Source organism: Physeter macrocephalus, chromosome 5 (assembly GCF_002837175.3).
Source record: "Physeter macrocephalus isolate SW-GA chromosome 5, ASM283717v5, whole genome shotgun sequence".
NCBI lineage: Eukaryota > Metazoa > Chordata > Mammalia > Artiodactyla > Physeteridae > Physeter > Physeter macrocephalus.
Genome location: NC_041218.1, coordinates 70,425,048 through 70,442,603, shown reverse-complemented (window position 1 = coordinate 70,442,603; position 17,556 = coordinate 70,425,048). Strand labels below are relative to the sequence as shown.

Below are 17,556 nucleotides of genomic sequence, written 5' to 3'. Positions count from 1 at the left end.
TTCAAAAGGAAGAGAAAAAAATGTATTTTCTTCATGTGATTGGAGTTTTGAATTTCCACCCACTTTTTCAGAGCGAACTTTCACCTGCTATCACTTTTTTTCCTTCTCCTTTCCAAGGAGGTATCATGTGGTTTTGTTTGTTTGTCTTTTTTCTTTTTTAATGATAAATTATTCCACCTGCTGCCAGACTCCACTGTTTATCCTTGATTTGGGCAGGAGCCCTTCCTCCCATTCCCCTCCCCCACGTGCGCTGTTTCTGGGACAGCGTCCCTGAACTCTGAACTCGTTCCTGATTGATCCTTGTATTTTCCGGTCTCTCCACACAGAATCTGCTGTTGGCTGTGCTCTGTGGGGCTTTGCTTTTAGCTGTTCTCTGACAAAGGGCTTGATCTGTGCAGCACATCTCGTCCTCTTTGTTCAGCCTCTGGCTTCAACCACTGAATCACAAATACTCTCCAGCTGGGAGTCAGACAAGGGCAGAGATGAAGAACCCAGAAGCCCAACAGGATGTTTCGGTTTCCCAGGGAATTCGCATGATGTTTTACGTGATGAAGCCCAATGAAACGTCATTTGAAACCCTGGAAGAGGTGCCTGATTATGTACAAAAGGTGAGACTCTTAGGTTGCTTCTGTGTCCTGGCTATCATAAACAGAGCTGCAATGAACATTGTGGTACATGACTCTTTTTGAATTATGGTTTTCTCAGGGAGGTGGATGGACCTGGAGTCTGTCATACAGAGTAAAGTAAGTCAGAAAGAGAAAAACAAATACTGTATGCTAACACATATATATGGAATCTGAGAGAAAAAAAAAAGGTTGTGAAGAACCTAGGGGCAGGACAAGAATAAAGATGCAGATGTAGAGAATGGACTTGAGGACACAGGGAGGGGGAAGGGTAAGCTGGGACGAAGTGAGAGAGTGGCATGGACATATATACACTACCAAATGTAAAATAGATAGCTAGTGGAAGCAGCTGCATAGCACAGGGAGATCAGCTCCGTGCTTTGTGACCACCTAGAGGGGTGGGATAGGGAGGGTGGGAGGGAGACGCAAGAGGGAGGAGTTATGGGGATATATGTATATGTACAGCTGATTCATTTTGTTATACAGCAGAAACTAACACACCATTGTAAAGCAATTACACTGCAATAAAGATGTTAAAAAACAAAAACAAAAACGGGTGAGACTCTCCGGAAGAGGCTACTCTTGCTTTTCTCTTAATAAGAAGTAAGTTAAACACATTTGGGGGTTTCGTTCATGTTCATTCTTCAAATAATTCTAATAAAAAATAATAGTTTCAAAAAAGCATGGGGCAAAAGTAGAATTTCCACTTGAATTGAATGTCCATGCAGTATCCATGACCATCTTCTCCTATTAAACTTGTCTTCCCTGATATGTTACTCCAGACTATGATAAAACTTTAAAAAAGTTTTCCTGGACACAGTGGCCTTACAAATTTAGCTGTTAGAAGCTCAGTACCTAGTGGTTATGTGACATCACTAAACTTTGTAACAATTTTGTTTCTAAAGGGAAAACTTGTCTACCACCTCCCAGGAACGATTTGCTCTTTATTTTAGCAGCACAGTTCTGCAGAATGGATACACAGCTGACTGAGTTCAACCCTGACTTCCCAAGTCTCAGCTTAAACCAAGTTTTCTTTGAAACTCAGGTGTTCAGAGGCATGTTTCACTTCCGTTTCCTGGCTATGATTGGAAGTGGAAATATCCAGAATTAGAACTTGAATGTTTAAGTTCCCCACCCTGTCAAAGTTGTTCCTACAACACTTACTAGTTGAGATCAGAAATAGAAAAGAAAATGACATCAGAGAATATGTTCTTAGGAGCTCAGTTTAGAAAACTTCAGTACTCATGATCAGCTTCCAAATGAGTGAAACCTATAACTTTTTCAGGATATGATATCACTTCTTCTTTCTGATTTTTTAAAGAAAAAACTGTGGTACTTGCATCTTCATAAATCATTTTTTAAAATATTATGACACCAAACCTAGTCCAATATTTGTCATCAATTGTGGATGACAAGAATTTTTTTCTGTGATATAAGAAAAAAATACTGTATGAATAAAACTTGATGCCTAAAACAAGCATTTAAAATGACCTCATTCTCTGAAATACTCAGAAGCCAATTTTTTGTTCTTACAGTTTCAATTTTGTGATTCCTGTAATTCTAATATGAAAAACTTGAATCATGTGCATCCTTAAGGAAAGCCTTTTAAAGTGGGCCTTAGGCAAGTAGATAATAGACTTCTGATTATTGCACTTATTTTCAAATGTATTTTTTTAGATCTAACTTGAAACACGTCCTGCCTAATCTTTTTATTTTCTTGGCAGAATTATCGTGGTTACATCTATAGTTATATTTCATGTCCAAACTGGATGATAGAATTTGAGCACCTGTTTAGTGTGTGTCTGAAATAATCAGGTTTCTTTGCCTGTTGGGAGGAAATGATCCTCTAGGATAGGTATATACTTTTTCTGCTATGAACTATCACTCTGGGCCTCCCACTTTGGGAATGACTAATCAGGAAACTTGGAAGAATTTCATACCGAGCACAATAGCATCTCTTTTCTGCAATTTCCTTTCCAGGCAACTCCATTTTTCATTTCCTTGATGCTGCTTGAACTGGTTGTCAGCTGGATTCGCAAAGGGAAGCCACCGGGTCCTTTGGATGATGCCTTAACATCGATGTCAGCCGGTGTTCTGTCTCGGCTTCCGAGGTGAGTTAGCTGGTTAGCAACACTGAGTGAATAAACTGAAATTCTCCAAGTAAGATTGAAAAGAAACCCATTGTATGGGGAATTGGTCTATTTTCACATACATCCCCAAAGAACTCAGCTACTGTCATTATTTAACTTTTTGATGTTTTGTTCATCATGGATTTTTTACATTTGTTATTAAAAATATTCTAAGTATTATTTATCTTAATTACTGAATTTATTGGTGCCTTCTTAAATTTTGTGCCCAAGACAAGTGCTTCACTTGTCTTATGCGAGTCCCAGGCCTGAGTGATGTTCTAGTTATCTATTGGAAAATTAATTTGGCCTCAGGTAAATTCACATGCTGTAGCAATCTGGGGTGCAGACACTCCCTACTCAAAGTCATACAAAGCTCTGGGTTACTACAGTTGTCTCTTAAGTGGTATCATTGTCTCTAGTCCTACTTCATTTACAGCCAAACATTTCCATAATGTGAATCTGGTGGAAACTCTTCATAGGTTCCTTATAGCCTGAGGATAATTTCTTGCCTGATCTATGGAGGCCTTTGTTTATCCAGCTTTGCTTCTGGTCCCTTCTTTCTTCTTCCCCCTTTGCAGTAGTTGTTCCCTCCATACTCTGCTACTTGCCATTACCCAGATGTCTCACGTGATCATCCGAGTGGCCAACACCCATTCATTTCTTAAGTCTAAGCATAGACTTCTCCTGAAGGGTCATACTCTTCAGCAAATCTTGCCTGTTTTCCAACCCTATTTTAGGCACCACTTCACTATGGGCTCTAGTCACTGTGGAGTATTGTGCTTACCCCATCATAGAATTGTCACATGATATTAAGCTCACCTGTTTGCCTTCCAGCCCTTCCTGCAGGCTTGCGTGCGACTTGAGAAACAGAGGTGTTCTTTTAGTTTTAACTCCTGTGCCTGGAATGATGTCTGATACGTGGTCGATTTAAAAAAAAACAAAACACGTTCTTATAGTGTTATGTTGAGGGTGAAGTCTGAGGATGAAGGGACCAGAAGGCAGTAAACAATAAATGACCTACTACTGTTTAGAAAGTAAATTGTAATGTGTTTAGAGGAGATACAAATGAATGGAAGGCTCTTCAGTATATGAGAGTTTTCCAAAGAGCAGAGGGTGAGGGAAGATTCCCTTAGAAGTCTGTGCTTTGCGTTGCTGAAGAATGTTCTCATTCCTGTTTCCCACCCATTGCTTCTTTTACTGTTTTAAGAGCTTTACTTCTAACCAGTGCTCATTGCTTTGGAATGTTTGTACGAACCGCCCAGTGGGAAACCAAGGTGGATTTTTAAAAAATAAAATGAAAACTTAATGATATCTGAGGAAAGGTAAAATAATTTCATATAATTGCATAAAATTGTTTAGATAGAAAGTAAACCTAAATGTAAAATATTTTTCATAAACGTTACTATGAAAAAGATAGGATAATAGTTATAAAATAATAATAGTAATAACCATCATAACAGAGTCTCTAAAAAACTACTCATATGGTTGCACATTCCTGTCAGAATCAGAGAATAATATCTCAAATTATTCTCAGTTAATTTCCGGAATACTCTAATTAAGAGTTTACAACTACCCATAATTTCCTCTATTTCATGTCTCCCTTGAACAGAACTGAACAAGAAATACATTCAGCATACTCAAGGGACATGTATATTTGGTTATTGAAAAATACCCAGTTGGTTCCAATAATTCACTCTGAGAAAGTTAAGTGTATAGGTTTATGCAAATTGGACGGCTGATGAACTGTCAAAATAACTTGATAACTGAGAAGTGCCCTGCAGGTACAATTATGGATCACATATTTTGTTGAGCTGGAATGAATTTATTAAGAACTCAGGGAGACATCAAGTTGAATGAATGCTTCAGCATTTCTTTTACTTTTTTAAGTTTGACTCTGGTCACAAGTGAGATTAGATTCTTCTCTTATACTATTGTAACAACTAGAAATATGAACTGTATCCTCAGTACTCTATTTCTGTTCAACACTGTGATTAAAAGAATAAAAAGGTACAGAGTTCTAACAGGATACCCAATGAGTAAATAGATATTTCTGCTAAAAAAGAAACCCCTAAATATAAGGGAAATGGCAGGGGCGGGGGGGTGGAGAGAGAGAGAGAGAGAGAGAGAGAGAGGGAGAGAGAGAGAAACCAAAACAAACCAGTCCTTCAGGGATAAGCCTGCAGTTCTTTTTCTTCACATCCCACTACTCATAACACTCCTTAAGCTAACACAAGCTGTGAACTCTGGTGCCCTTTGAAAGAAAGGGAAAAGGTTGTGAACTTGAATTTGGAGCATATTTTTCTATAGTTGTATTTTGAATGAGAACAGCATCTTGCTTCTCTTTTTGTTCACAATCCTACATTATGAAATGTGGATAACTTTGTAAGTTTTCTAAAGAATTTTATCTTTCATAGTCTTATCTGAAAGATCTCAGCAAAGCAGATTATTTGAAAATAAAATTTCAAAATATTTTCGTTTACTTTGTTGCTATTAAAAAGAATTCATAGATATAAGCAGAGAAGGAAAGCTGATCCTCAGGATGCACTCCCCTCAATCCCCTTTCAGCACAAGACGAGAAGGGGGATTTGACAGAAACTCTTAGAACAATATTTCAGTTGAAGCCACAGCATCAAGGGGAATCCTCCTGCAAATCGTTAACAGCTGAAGGTTAGATTAACAAGGCATTGATCATACCCTCTCCAAGGGACTAATTTCACTTTCTATACCAACAACAGGGGCTTGCCACGTCCTTAAAATACATGATTGCAAGAAAAATGGTAGTATACCATTTGTTAATCCCTTTGTGAGGAATTATACTTTGGATAATAATTTGAAATAGGCATGTGGCCTCTGAAAAAAGAAGTTGGGGAAATCAAAGTGCAACCATGAACATGTTTTTCTACTTTGCCATTCATGTAATGGAAATGCTGTGTGCAGACTTTGAGGAAAAACAATGTTTATTTGAGGATCTCAATTTCGTTATTACATAAAAGTCAAAGTCCCTTGAAGATTGGTAGCATACTTACAATATTGATGAAAACGATATATGTGTATCTTTTCAAATCTTTATGTAAGGGAAAATATTCATCATAGACAAGATTGTACCTTGTTTACAAGCCTGTCGGACAGACCATGATATGTAATAAAACTCCATCTGTCCTAAGAACCAGATTATGGGCAGGCCTGCATCTGTTTTGCTCTTCTGGAATCCAGTAGGCAGACTTCCTAGTCAGAATCTAGTCCTGAAATTATAGATAGATATGTGTATTTATTGTAGTTAAATGCAGTATATCATATGCAGATAATCTGCCTTTCTATCAATTACTTGCATTTGTGACTATAAAAAATTAAACTGAACAAAATATTGACTAAATTAATTTTTTAAAATCTATCTGAAACTTGTGAAATATCCTGCTACTGACTGAAATGCTAATGAGTGAAAAATAATTACGTCGTTTTTTTTTCTTGCTTGTTGAAGCAGAACTCACAGCTTCCAATCCTTCATTAGAAAATCGGGACTTCAATTTGTTACTTCCTTCCAATGTTTCTGCTTCCATAAATTGCATCCTCCCCAGAGAAATTTTATTCCTGATATAAATATCTACAGTATGTTTGTTTTTAATGGGTTCATTTATTCTGTTGAAACAGCAGATTATAAATCAAATTGCAATAGGTTGGAGGGATAATTTAAGTAGGTAAATTTTCAAATGAGTTGGGGACACTCTACTTTTAATACACATGGGTCACTGCCAATTTTTACTATGGAGCTAGGTCTGCAATGTTGGACCAAATGTATCTACAGTTTTACTGGCCATGGCTGCCATGGAATTTTGCACTCCTGACAAGAAAGTTTCAATTCATAAAAAAAAAAAAAAAAAAAAAATTAAAGAGGAGGAAATTAAACTTATTTGAGATACTTTTGACTCCTTGCGGTAGGACTAGAGAATAAAGGAAAATGGTGTACCGCATTTTTACACTAGACTTTAGTAGCAGAGGCAATACTGTTTCTGGCAACGTGGACTTCTGACAAACAAGCACCTGTCATTTGGGATGATGACTTTAGTCAACAGTTATTCATTGTCCTAAGTAAGAGATAAATTCATTTATGTAATGTTAATAATGGTATTTTATTATGAATATTAATATTTTTATTAACTTAGAAAATTATGAAACGAACACCCCATGCAAACAAAATATATCTAAAAAATCTGCTGGTTTTGTTAATTATTTTTGCTAGAGAGAATGCCCCTTAACTTTTACATTTCCCCTTAACTTTTACCTTAGAAACCTTATAAATAGACTTTGATATTAATGGTGTGACTTCAGAGCTAGCTCTTAGACTATCCTTCCCAAATGAATGCAAGCTTCCTTGCATTTATTAGTCTGGCTTTGCGTGCTTATTCAGTAGAGTAATTGAATTACTTGAAGTAATTTACTTCTTGCAAAGTAAAAAATGTAGCACATTTACTTCTTCCAAATCCACCACATTGTGTTTGCAAAAGTCTATGGTTTTGTGGTTGTTTAAAAAAGAAATTAAATTAAATGATTGTTTCATAAATGTCATTTCACAGTAGGAAATAGCAGTACAAATGTCTGCCTGCAGAAGGTAGAGCTTGTGTTATGTATTTCGTTATTACTGAGCAAAAATCAATATTCCACTAGATGGAGCAAAAGTGGCAGTAGCTTTACAGATAGAGAGTGCAAGTTCCTGGGCCAGGTATAAGAGATTTTGAAATAAACAATGCGATTTCTCAGAAAAATCAATATATATATAGTTATATATATAAAACATATAGTTATATATATATTAATTTATTTATAACTTCGTGAAACTTGTAAGGGCATTTCAAATGATCTCATTTAAATATTGGTTTATTTTCTAATTTATGACAAGATTGTTAGAAATAAAAAGTCTAATTTATTTTTCAATTTTGCATAATCTGGCCAAATTTCTCTAATGACACATGTAAAATAGTACAAGTTGGCAGATGTCTGTGAACACTGAGTATGTAATTCAACTTACTTTGAAAGTTGCTTTGAAATTTTAACAGTTTGCAATGAGAGCCTTACATCAAATTTCATTTGCTTGAGTAATGATTAGAGCATGAGAGTATTTGAGAGCTAGATAATTTTAGGGTCCATTCAGCCTAATGCTCTCATGTCAAATTAGCTGGGAGATAGTGAGATGGTGAACGACCTGTCCAGTGTTACCTTTCTCTATTTTTGATGATGGGAACATTCAAACTCAGACGACTTTGATAACAAATAAGCTTTGTAATTCTCAATCCTCAAATAATATTTATTCTCATTTATTGATTATTGAAAAATTTCAACATTATAAAGTAACTTTATATTTTTAAAAATCCAGCATCTGTACTGGAATACTATTTTGGTATCTTACCAGATTTTACAGTCACTAAACATTGACAGGACAGATTTTATTTTTATTGAAGTGTAGTTGATTTACAGTGTTGTGTTAATTACTGCTGTACAGCAAAGTGATTCAGTTATACATATATATATATACACACACACACATATATACATTCTTTTCTAAAATATTCTTTTCCTTTATCATAGGATATTGAATATAGTTCTCTGTGCTATGCAGTAGGACCTTGTTTGTCCATTCTGTATATAAATGCTCACATCTGCTAATCCCAATCTCCCACTCCATCCCTCCCCCAACCCCCTCCCCCTTGGCAACCACCAGTCTGACAGGACAAATTTCTAGTGTGGACAGAAAAGGTTACATAAAACACATGAAAAATTAACTGTCTTTCATTTGCCAGAAGATATACTTCAGACCCAAGAGAAATAGCTATTTGGAGGGAATTTATAAAGAATATAGGACAAAATGGGAGGGGAGTCTCTACACATATAGGTTGTTAATTAGAGGAGTCTAATGCCTCCTTATATTTAGATTATTTTCTCGGTCTTGCATTCAAACTTAATGAATAACAGGGATCTAGCATTTGGTTATTCAAAGCCCCTGTGCTACCTAATTTCCATCTCCACATGATAAAGTAAACTCACGATATATGCATATTACATATGTCTCTTTCCACAGGGTAGGAGTTAGAGTTGTCGTTTGAATTCCAGAGTGCAGAGTCATATGCTGGGATTGGGGGCTGGGAGAGAATGAAGGAATTGGGAAGAGAAAGAGGAAGAGGGTTAGTTTTATGATTCAAGGTCCGGTGGGAACGTTTTTGAAAATATAGGTGCTATTTCCTGCAATCAAGGGCTTTCCAGAGCTTGATAATCATTTCCCAGGTGTATCTCTTGCCGAATTGTTTTTAGTGTGGGCACTCCATGGCTGTTTTTTCCCATTTATGATGGAAAGGATCATATTCATCTTGCTGATAGAGAACCGGGAATTTAATTCCCACAGCTTCTCCACTCTTTCCCTTCACCTTGAGGAAAGTTTGGCTTTGTGCTAAGGTGTGAAAAAAAAAAGAAAAAGCCTTGACTGTAGTATGTCAAGCATATTTCAGCTCGATTTGTGTCAACCCTAATAAGTAAGTTGACAGAATAATAAATTGGGTGCCTGCTCAAGACCTGGCACCTGTACAGGAAATAAAGTATTTCAATTACAGGCAGGTTCTTTTTGTTTTACACATGGAAGTTTTCCAGGGACCCTCTTTCTATTATTGAAGTTTTGGCATCTGAAAGCCTATTTCAATTGTCACTAGAAAACTGACAAGAAAGACAGCAACTTTAAAAAGAAGGGATACTGAACTGGTGGGACATTGATGAGGCAGGTGGCTATATTTGCCCTCTTCACCAATGTGTCCTCCCTTTCTTGTGCTGTGCCTGGCACCTAGTAGGCACTTAATATGAATTTTTTGAATGATTGAATGAGTCCATGAATTGACCTGCTTTGACACCATGTAGTAAAGCGGATATTAAAAAAAACTGTAGATTATTTCAACTTTCTATTGCGTTTTCCTAAGTTTTAATTTTTTCTTTCTAGATCAGTCTTTTTTAGGGTTATCAACTGGGGCAGTTTTGCCCCCAGGAGACATTTGGACATTTTGTTGTCACACCTGGGGTGGAGGGCTGTGCTACTGGCGTCTAGTGGGCAGAGGCCAGGGTTGCTACTGAACATCCTACAATGCACAGGACAGGCCCGCACAACAAAGAATCATCTGGCCCAAATAGCAGCAGTGTCAAACTTTAGAATTCCTGTTTTAGAAAAATTAAGTTAGACCATATAAAATTGATATTATTCACCATTTTTTTCCCTAAAACTTGAATTTTATGTGGTTAATCCTCTACTAATGAGTACTAAGGAGCAATTATAAGGTTTCATAATTTGGGTAGTAGTTTTCACAGGACAGACCCCTACAACACAGAATTATCTTGTCCAAATGTCAATAATGACACCGTTCAGAAGCCTTAGTCTAGATGTATAAGAATTACCAACCAAGCTAACATGCTTTAAAATAAAATTCGTTCTATTCTCCCTACCTTGATAAATAACCTGGATGACAAATTGGAAGGCATATTTCAAATTTCAAGTTCTTGGATTCCTCAGAGTTCCAGAAGAGGGTGAGAGCCCCAGGCCCATGGCCTGTCTTGTCTCATGAGGGACCTCACACACCTGTGTGTGCACACCCCAGCTGGGACTGCTCGTCCCAGCTCTGTCTACACGTCCGAAGAAGCCACTTTTGTCTACCTTGTCATGTTGAAGACTTCACACACCTGCATAGGTGGACCCTCTGGAGGCCTGGACCAGGAAAGAGGCCCATGCAGTCCTGAAAGCAGGCTCAGGGCCATTTGACAGGGGATCCTGGAGTATCCAGGGCATTGCCTGAGTTGTGACGAGGGTGCTGGGTAGGTAGTCTCCTTGGATCAAGGACTCACACTTAAGGACAAAATTGCTCTTTCCAACCATATAATTGTTGGAGGAGGTCATGGAGCGGATGCGACCCTGGTTAACCTATAAGCTGGACTTTACTTACCCTTCCCCTTTCCCTTGCTCTCTCCCCTGTCCATGGAATGTAAGTTCCACCTACAGTCCCATGCTAACAGCTGTTTCAAGGACGCAGCCTTGAGAGAATAAGGTGTTGTTGAGACCATCTGGACTGAATAAGTGACTTGAACCCAGTTAAGACCTTTCTAGAAAATTTTAACATTCTGGAGTGAGAGTATGGAGATTTACATGTGTTGCAGCCACCGAAGACAAACCTCCTCTCTTAAGTTCCTTGTTTGTTAAAACTGCCACTTCCCAGTCTGGAGTGTTCTGTCTCTTTCTTTAGTTTCTTCTTACCCTCCGTGTATGGGGACCAATTTACAAACCTAGAGTAATCTTAAATTGAAAACTGAGTTTTAAGAACTGATGATGTGTAATCCTTTTTCAAAGTGTAGGCATTTGGCATTTCTATTTGTTATTTACATTAATGCTGTTGTGAAGAAACCTAGTGTTTTATGTTACTGATTAAATAATAACTTGAAGGATTCAAAATGTGAGACAATTTTAAAGTTATTAAATCACAGTTAAAGGGGCTTCCCTGGTGGCGCAGTGGTTGCGCGTCCGCCTGCCGATGCAGGGGAACCGGGTTCGCGCCCCGGTCTGGGAGGATCCCACATGCCGCGGAGCGGCTGGGCCCGTGAGCCATGGCCGCTGAGCCTGCGCGTCCGGAGCCTGTGCTCCGCAACGGGAGAGGCCGCAGCAGAGGGAGGCCCCCATACCAAAAAAAAAAAAAAAAAAAAAAAAAAAAAAATTTAAAGTCATATCATAACTAACGTCAACATTAGATTAAAAGTAAACATCCGGGTCTCCAACAAAACCGGTAACATGCTAATTCATAGACGCTGACTATGTAAAGGGAAATACTAGTAAAATGATGAATTTTAACAATAAACTAATGAGCTGCTTCTTTGACTTTTATTTAAAGTTAGAATATTTCAGAACTTTCTCACTTGATCATGGTTTATAAATAAATCTTTATTAGGTAGAATAATTCATTTTACATATGAGTGATAAATATTAATGAAAAAGTCAGTTCAATCATATCTATAAAAGTGATAGGGCTTCCCTGGTGGCGCAGTGGTTGAGAATCTGCCTGCCGATGCAGGGGACAGGGGTTCGTGCCCCTGTCCGGGAAGATTCCACATGCCGCGGAGCGGCTGGGCCCGTGAGCCATGGCCGCTGAGCCTGCGCGTCCGGAGCCTGTGCTCCGCAACGGGAGAGGCCACAACAGTGAGAGGCCCGCGTACTGCAAAAAAAAAAAAAAAAAAAAGTGATAAAAGGAATGATTATCTTGAGTCCGATCCTAAATTTGATCACAGGAAATTTAAAAGGAAAAATACTACTCTTTATAAAATTGAAGTATATTGTGTAGGTTTTTGAAATAAGAATTTACAGAAGCTTGGTAGAATATGTAGTAAGAGATATGCTGTCTGGGTTTTAAAAACAATTGTTTATTTCAAGGGAAAAGTTATTCCCTTATATTTTGAGATCCTTAATTTATATTACTATAAGAAATACTGATATGCTATGAGAATCCAATTTGTAGTCTTAAGAATAATATCTAGAAAACATAGAGTGTGTGTGTGTGTGTGTGTGTGAAAGAGAGGAGGGACTAGACAGGAAGAGAGAGAATAGAGTTAGTCAGAAGCAACTTTAATCTAAAGGCAAACTTTATGGGATTAATATATTTTAAGACAGTAGTCATTTTGCAGTCCCTTTAAAAAATATGCTATTTATTATTTTCTACTTCTAACATTTCCTTTAAAAAGCACACTTCTTGTGTTCTTTACTAAGATTTAGAAATGACAGTCACAGAAAAAAAGTCATAGTTTTGTCATTTTTATGTTATATGGTTTCCATGAAAAGTATTTTTAAGAGACATATAAAGGGAACTTCCTAAATTCCATGAAATAGGGGAATAGTTGGCATCCATGATGCCTATGAAACAAAAGGAAACATCATGTGAATCATTTTGATACCAAGGAAACTGAGTCTCTTCAAAGGTATGATAGAGCAGTAAGAAACCAAGAGAAAGGGGGAAAGGATTTTATTTTTATGTATGAACATATTAATTTTTAAATATTATCTAAAATGTTTTAGCATAATTTTACATCTAAAATATAGTATAATCATTGCTTATACATTTTATCTTTCCAGTTTGTTTTCCAGGAGCATTGAACTGACCAGTTACATTTATATCTGGGAGAACTACAGGCTCATCAGTTTGCCTTGGGATTCTCCATGGACTTGGTATTTAACTTTCTTGGGAGTTGACTTTGGTTACTACTGGTTTCATCGTATGGCTCATGGTAAGTTGCAAACCAAGACTTTTTTGATACTCAACTTATGTTGAACTGTGTTTGCCACATAGTTGGTATTCAGTAAATATTTATTGAACAAGTGACTAAATGAATAACAGTTTATTTTACAGCATCTAAAGATTAGTAATGAAAGTTCATTTTGTAATTTAAATGGAAACAATCTGAAGTCATTGTTGAAAAAAAGTGAAATTACTAGAGGTACATTTTTCACACCCCTTGTATCTAATTTATTTTTAAAACCATTTAGAAAGTGCTGACTATAGCATCACTTCACACCCCAATTATCAAGGGTCTTTCAGAAGAGCTTTGTAACAGCATGGAATCCTAGGTAACCTGCTGTCATATGTAAGCCTGATTCATGTTCTTGGCAGTATTGCCATATTTACAAATGAAAATGCAATCGGCTAGGCATTAGCCATAATGCACTTTAGTGTGACCACAGCTTTGCAAAATTTCTCATCTGCTACAAAGCCTTCTTATGGTACTGGTTCACTGAACTTGCTTTTGGGGATTCTTGGCCACACCTTCCAAAGAAATGTTTTGTTATGGAATGGAAAATGGAAGAGCATGGAGCTGTCTAAATATCTCGTGGGATAAGCAGAAATTGGAGAACGATTGTAGAGCTAAGATGAACAAGTGGTCTCTAAGGAGGAATTAGGCATGCAAAATATTACTGAAGGGAAACGGAGGAAAGTGCTAATTTGGAAAAACTACTGAAGAGCAGAACTCAGGATTTCAGTGGGTAGTTGGGTTGAGTGGGTGGGGAGGAAGGAAGGAAGAGGAAGAAACCTGGAATAATAATAAAAAATAGATGGGAAATGGAAAGAAGAGCTCTGAGATCAGGGTGAATAACTGAGCTATGTGTGTAGGAGTATGTGTGACCAAATATCCTTCCCAAGCAAGGATGAAGGAAATAGGAGTAGCGTGGACAGCGTTATGCTTAAGGCAGTTAAACTTTAAACATGGCATTATTTTGTTAAGCACTTTAAATGTGTACATTTAATGAAACTATAAAAAGTGTTAATTCATTAAAAAATTTGGAGTGAACAGATAAACTAGAAAAAGTTATTTATTTTGTGTGTGATGACCTTTGTCTTTGAAAATAATAGGTCGGCTCCTTACATCATTTCCATATATATAAATGTAAGAGAATACTCCCAAATTGAACATGATTAAGAATAAAATAGGGTTGATGTGGTAAACTTGGTATTTTATTTCAAAATAGTAGTTTACTCCCTAAAATAAACCCATTGGCAATTTTCCTCACTTTCTATGCAGCAAATGGGTAATGCAGAAAGCATTTACATTGTATTACTTAATTTCAGGAACCTTCTAATATCACACTGTCCTATACAGATGTGTTTGTTTGGAAAATCTGCAAATTTGCTTAATATTTGAAAGCACATTATAACAGGATACAAAGAACCAACACAATATTACCAAATATAAAACTTAAAAAAATATGTTGATTGTAAGTGCTCTCAGAGAATAGGAATAAAGTAAAATAATATATTAAAAACATGGAACCAAGTCTGTTTAAAGTATGCTTCCCATTAGAAAATTTTGAACCAAGTCCAGTAAAGGCAGGCATTAAAAAAATCTGAAAACCTTCTGGAAAAACACTCACCACTTTCAGGCTATGACGCTTACTCATAAGTTCAAAGACTTTTGACTTGTGATGGAAAGCTAGTTGGAAAAAAATGATATCTCACTGTGCAAATATATAACATAGTTATAGACTATATTCCCCACACTGTACGTTTCAGACCCATGGCTCATTTATTTGAATCTGGAAGTTTGTACCTCTTAATCTCCTTCACCTACTTCTTTCCTCCCCACCACCCCCATCCCCTCACAACTACCTGTTTGTTCTCTGTATCTGTAACTCTGTTTCTGTTTTGTTATGTTTATTTGTTTTGTTTTTTTAGATTTCACATATAAGTGAAATAATACAGTATTTGCCTTTCTCTGTCTGACTTATTTCACTTAGCATAATACCCTCTAGGCCCATCCATGTTGTCACAAATTGCAAGATTTCATTCTTTTTTTATGGCTGAGTAATATTCTGTTATGTATATACATACCACCTCTTCTTTATCCATTCATCTATGATGGGTATTTAAGTTTCTTCCATTTCTCGGCTATTGTAAATTATGTTGCAATGAACATAGGGACGCATATACCTTTTCTAAGTACTGTTTTTGTTTTCTTCGGATAAGTACCCAAGTGTGGAATTGCTGGATTGTATGGTAGTTTTATTTTTAATTTTTTGAGGAATCTCCATGTTGTTCTCCATATTGGCTGTACCAATTTACATTCCAGCCAACCATGCACAAGGGTTCCTCTTTTTACACATCTTAGATAACACTCCTTATCTGTTGTGTTTTTGATAATAGGCATTCTGACTGGTATGAGATGACATCTCATTGTGGTTTTGATTTGCATTTTCCTAATGATTACTGATGTTGAACATCTTTTCATGGCCCTGTTGAACATCTATATGTCTTCTCTGGAAAATGTTTATTACAATATTCTGCCAATTTTAAAATCAGGTTGCTTGTTTTTTTGATGTTGAGTTTCTATGAGTTCTTTGTATATTTTGGATATTAACACCTTATCAAATATATCATTTGTAAATATCTTCTTCCATTCATTGGTGGCCTTTTCATTTTGTTGATAGTTTCTTCTGCTGTGCAAAAGCTTTTTAGTTTGATGTAGTCCCATTTATTTATTTTTGTTTTTGTTTCCCTTGACTGAGGAGACACATTCAAAAAAAATGTTTACTAAGACTGATGTCAAAGACAGTATTACCTATGTTTTCTAGAATTTTTATGGTTTCAGGTCTTACATTTAACTCTTTAATCCATTTGGAATTTATTTTTGTGCATGGTGTGTGAGAATAGTTCAGTTTGATTCTTCTGCATATAGCTGTCCATTTTTCCCAGCACCATCTACTGAAGAGGCTATCTTTTCCCCATTGTATAATCTTGCCTCCTTTGTTGTAGACTAATTGCCCTTATAAGTGTGGGTTCATTTCTGGGATCTCTATTCTCTTCCATTGATCTGTGTGTCTCTTTTTGTGTCAGTACCATACTGTTTAGGTGACTGTACCTTTGTAGTGTAGTTTGAAATCATGGTGTGTGATACCTCCAGCTTTGTTCTTCTTTAATATTGTTTTGGCTGTTCAGGGTTTTTTGTGTTTCCATACAAATTTGTCTCATTTGTGCCAAATATTTTTGCTCCAAAGGAGAATTTGAAAAAGTTTCTGTTACTAAAGGCATATGATGCATTAGCAAATAAGATCTATGAGCAAAGCCATTTTAGACCACAAAAGGCCAAATCAAGTGGAATCTATCCTCTTTCACTTATTAAACAAGTGTAATTGTGACTGAATTTAGTGTCATAATATTAAAATATACAATAAAAGAGACTAAGCATGGTGAAGTACTAGGAGAATACTTTAAGTGAAAATTCCAGCAAGAATCATTAACTAACTTAGAGACTTCTTTCTATGATTATAATCTTTTCATTCATGCATCCACTCATTCATGCATTAACTTTTTCAACAAATATTTAATGACCATCTATCTTATACGAACCGTATATTAGGCATCAGAGGTAGCTTGGATAATAACATATCTGAACACCGGTTGTTCATTTTATTATGGGTAAAAGACATTAACAATTAACTACAATAATGATAGGAGAAGTGCAAAGATGATTTTGGAGTGAATTCTTAAAATTCACACAAGAAACTTTGTCCTTCTCATTGACAATAGTTCTTAAATTTCCAAACTTCTGAATATGCTGATTAACCTTTCTCAAAGTGGTTATATAAAAACCAAATGGAATTATGTTAAAAACTCATATTCCTTCAGACCCCAGGGAATATTCATTGGAGTGAGGTCTCACGGCATTCCTCACCTCAGCACCAAGACCAAGCTCTACCCAATAGCCTACAAACCCCAGTGTTGGAAGCCTCAGGCCAAACAACCAGTAAGACAGGAACACAATCCCATTCATTAAAAAAAAAAAAAAAAATGAGATGGTAAAAAAATATGTCACAGATGAAGGAGCAAGGTAAAAACCTACAAGACCAAATAAATGAAGAGGAAATAGGCAATCTACCTGAACAAGAATTCAGAATAATGATAGTGAAGATGATCCAGAATCTCAGAAATAGAATGGAGGCATGGGTTAAGAAAATACAAGAAATGTTTAACAAAGATCTAGAAAAACTAAAGAACAAACAAACAGAGATGAACAACATAATAACTGAAATGAAAAATACACTAGAAGGAATCAATAACAGAATAACTGAGGCAGAAGAACGAATAAGTGAGCTGGAAGACGAAATGGTGGAAATAACTGCCGAGGAACAGAATAAAGAAACATAGACTGAAAAGAATTGAAAAAAATCTCAGAGACCTCTGGGACAACACTAAACACACCAACATTCAAATTATAGGGGTCCCAGAAGAAGAGAAAAAGAAAGGGTCTGAAAAAAT

At 36.4% G+C, this 17,556-nt stretch overlaps 1 protein-coding gene across 1 annotated transcript in view; it reads left to right on the top strand.

Moving 5' to 3' along the window:
- Nucleotides 1-320: 320 nt before the first annotated feature.
- The window catches only part of AGMO (alkylglycerol monooxygenase), a 348,225-nt gene continuing 330,989 nt past the window's right edge, over nucleotides 321-17,556 (top strand). The window contains exons 1-3 of the mRNA XM_007110783.2: nucleotides 321-608; nucleotides 2,604-2,734; nucleotides 12,885-13,036. Coding sequence (XP_007110845.1) covers nucleotides 483-608; nucleotides 2,604-2,734; nucleotides 12,885-13,036 — 409 coding nt within the window. The 5' untranslated portion in view covers nucleotides 321-482. The remainder of the gene's footprint in view (nucleotides 609-2,603; nucleotides 2,735-12,884; nucleotides 13,037-17,556) is intronic.